Here is a 1,432-nt window from a genome sequence, read left to right as displayed (position 1 = left end):
TTTCAGAAGCTCCGCTGATGGTTCCAATGGGGAGTCAGCATTGATCAAAGGGCAGATGTGCGAAGCCAAGGGGTGGGCGATGGGCTCTGCTGATCCCTTCGGGGGGTCTCACTTCCCCACCTCCTTCACAGCCCCGGCATCTTGCCCTCTAAACATCGGTCTAGTGTTAAAAGCTATATATTTGTGCACGTGCCCTCTAAGTGTAAGCCCACTACTTCATGGAGATGAAGAGAAGAAATAGTGATCTGTTCTAATGAAAAACAGTCCGTGTGCTGTACCTTCCGGGTGATGAAAGGGATTTACAAGAGGAATTAGTTTATGAGGAAGAGCGGGGACGAGAATGCCTGGGTTTACATTCTCAGCTATGCCTCTTATTAGCTGTGTGACCTTGGGCAAGTTACTTCAGTCATCTGGGCTTCTGCCTCGTCGTCAGTAAAGTGGTGAAATGATGGTACCTAACTGACCAGGCGGTTGTGAAGATTAAATGAATGTATATGTTAGACGTAAACCGGAAACGAGCAGCGTTTAGAATTTGAACATATTGCCTGGCACATAGGACGACCTGTGCCAGCACTGACTTTCACCATTACATTCGTTTGTCACCTCACACTGTCACTGAACCCCAGTACACTAGGTCCCCCACTGGAGGGCCCTCCCTGTGTGTGGGGCTGTCTTTTCCTCTTTGGGCATCCCCAGCAGCTTTGCTAGCCAGAGCGTGGCCCCTGGGCCAGCATCACCAGCATCACATGGGAGCTTTTTTGCTGTGCAAAATTTCAAGTCCCCCGACCTCCTGGATGGGAGTCTGCGTTTTGGTGAGAACCCCTGGCGCATGTTCACGCTTGCGAAGCATCCTCCCGCAGTCCGGCTCCGCGCATGCTCCTGGCTCAGTGGACCGTTGGGTTGAGCGCAGGAAGGAAAGCTGGTGGCGGGGGGGATGTCCTCACGACCTCCTCTTCTCTCTCCTCAGTGCAAGATGTCTCTGAACGGGCAGCGCGGGGAGTGCTGGTGTGTGAACCCCAACACGGGGAAGCTGATCCAGGGGGCGCCCACCATCCGGGGAGACCCTGAGTGTCATCTCTTCTACAATGAGCAGCAGGAGGCTCGCGGGGTGCACACCCAGCGGATGCAGTAAACCACAGCCGGCCGGTGCCTGGCGCCCCGCCCCCTCCCCAAGCACCTGCAGAGGGGGCCCCAGCGCGGGGGCGGGAGGGTCCTCCAGGAGCTCCGCCACTTGTATTTATATTTGGAAAGAGACCAGCACACCCTCGCCCTCCCCCTCCCCGGCGGGAGATGCCTGCGCCCTCGCTTCTGCTGGGGAGGAGGGCGTGGTTGCAGTGGGAGCTGGGGTACAGGTTTGGGAGGGGGGAAAAGAAATTTTTATTTTTGAACCCCTGTGTCTCTTTTGCTTAAGATTAAAGGAAGGAAAAAGAAA

General features: G+C 55.4%; 1 protein-coding gene across 1 annotated transcript in view; it reads left to right on the top strand.

The window, feature by feature from the left end:
- IGFBP2 (insulin like growth factor binding protein 2) overlaps nt 1-1,432 on the top strand; it is a 25,431-nt gene extending 23,999 nt beyond the window's left edge. Inside the window, exon 4 of the mRNA XM_046644663.1 lies at nt 968-1,432. Coding sequence (XP_046500619.1) covers nt 968-1,132 — 165 coding nt within the window. The 3' untranslated portion in view covers nt 1,133-1,432. The remainder of the gene's footprint in view (nt 1-967) is intronic.

The sequence above is a fragment of the Equus quagga genome, chromosome 17 (genome assembly GCF_021613505.1).
Source record: "Equus quagga isolate Etosha38 chromosome 17, UCLA_HA_Equagga_1.0, whole genome shotgun sequence".
Taxonomy (NCBI): domain Eukaryota; kingdom Metazoa; phylum Chordata; class Mammalia; order Perissodactyla; family Equidae; genus Equus; species Equus quagga.
This window is presented reverse-complemented; position numbering and strand designations above follow the sequence as displayed.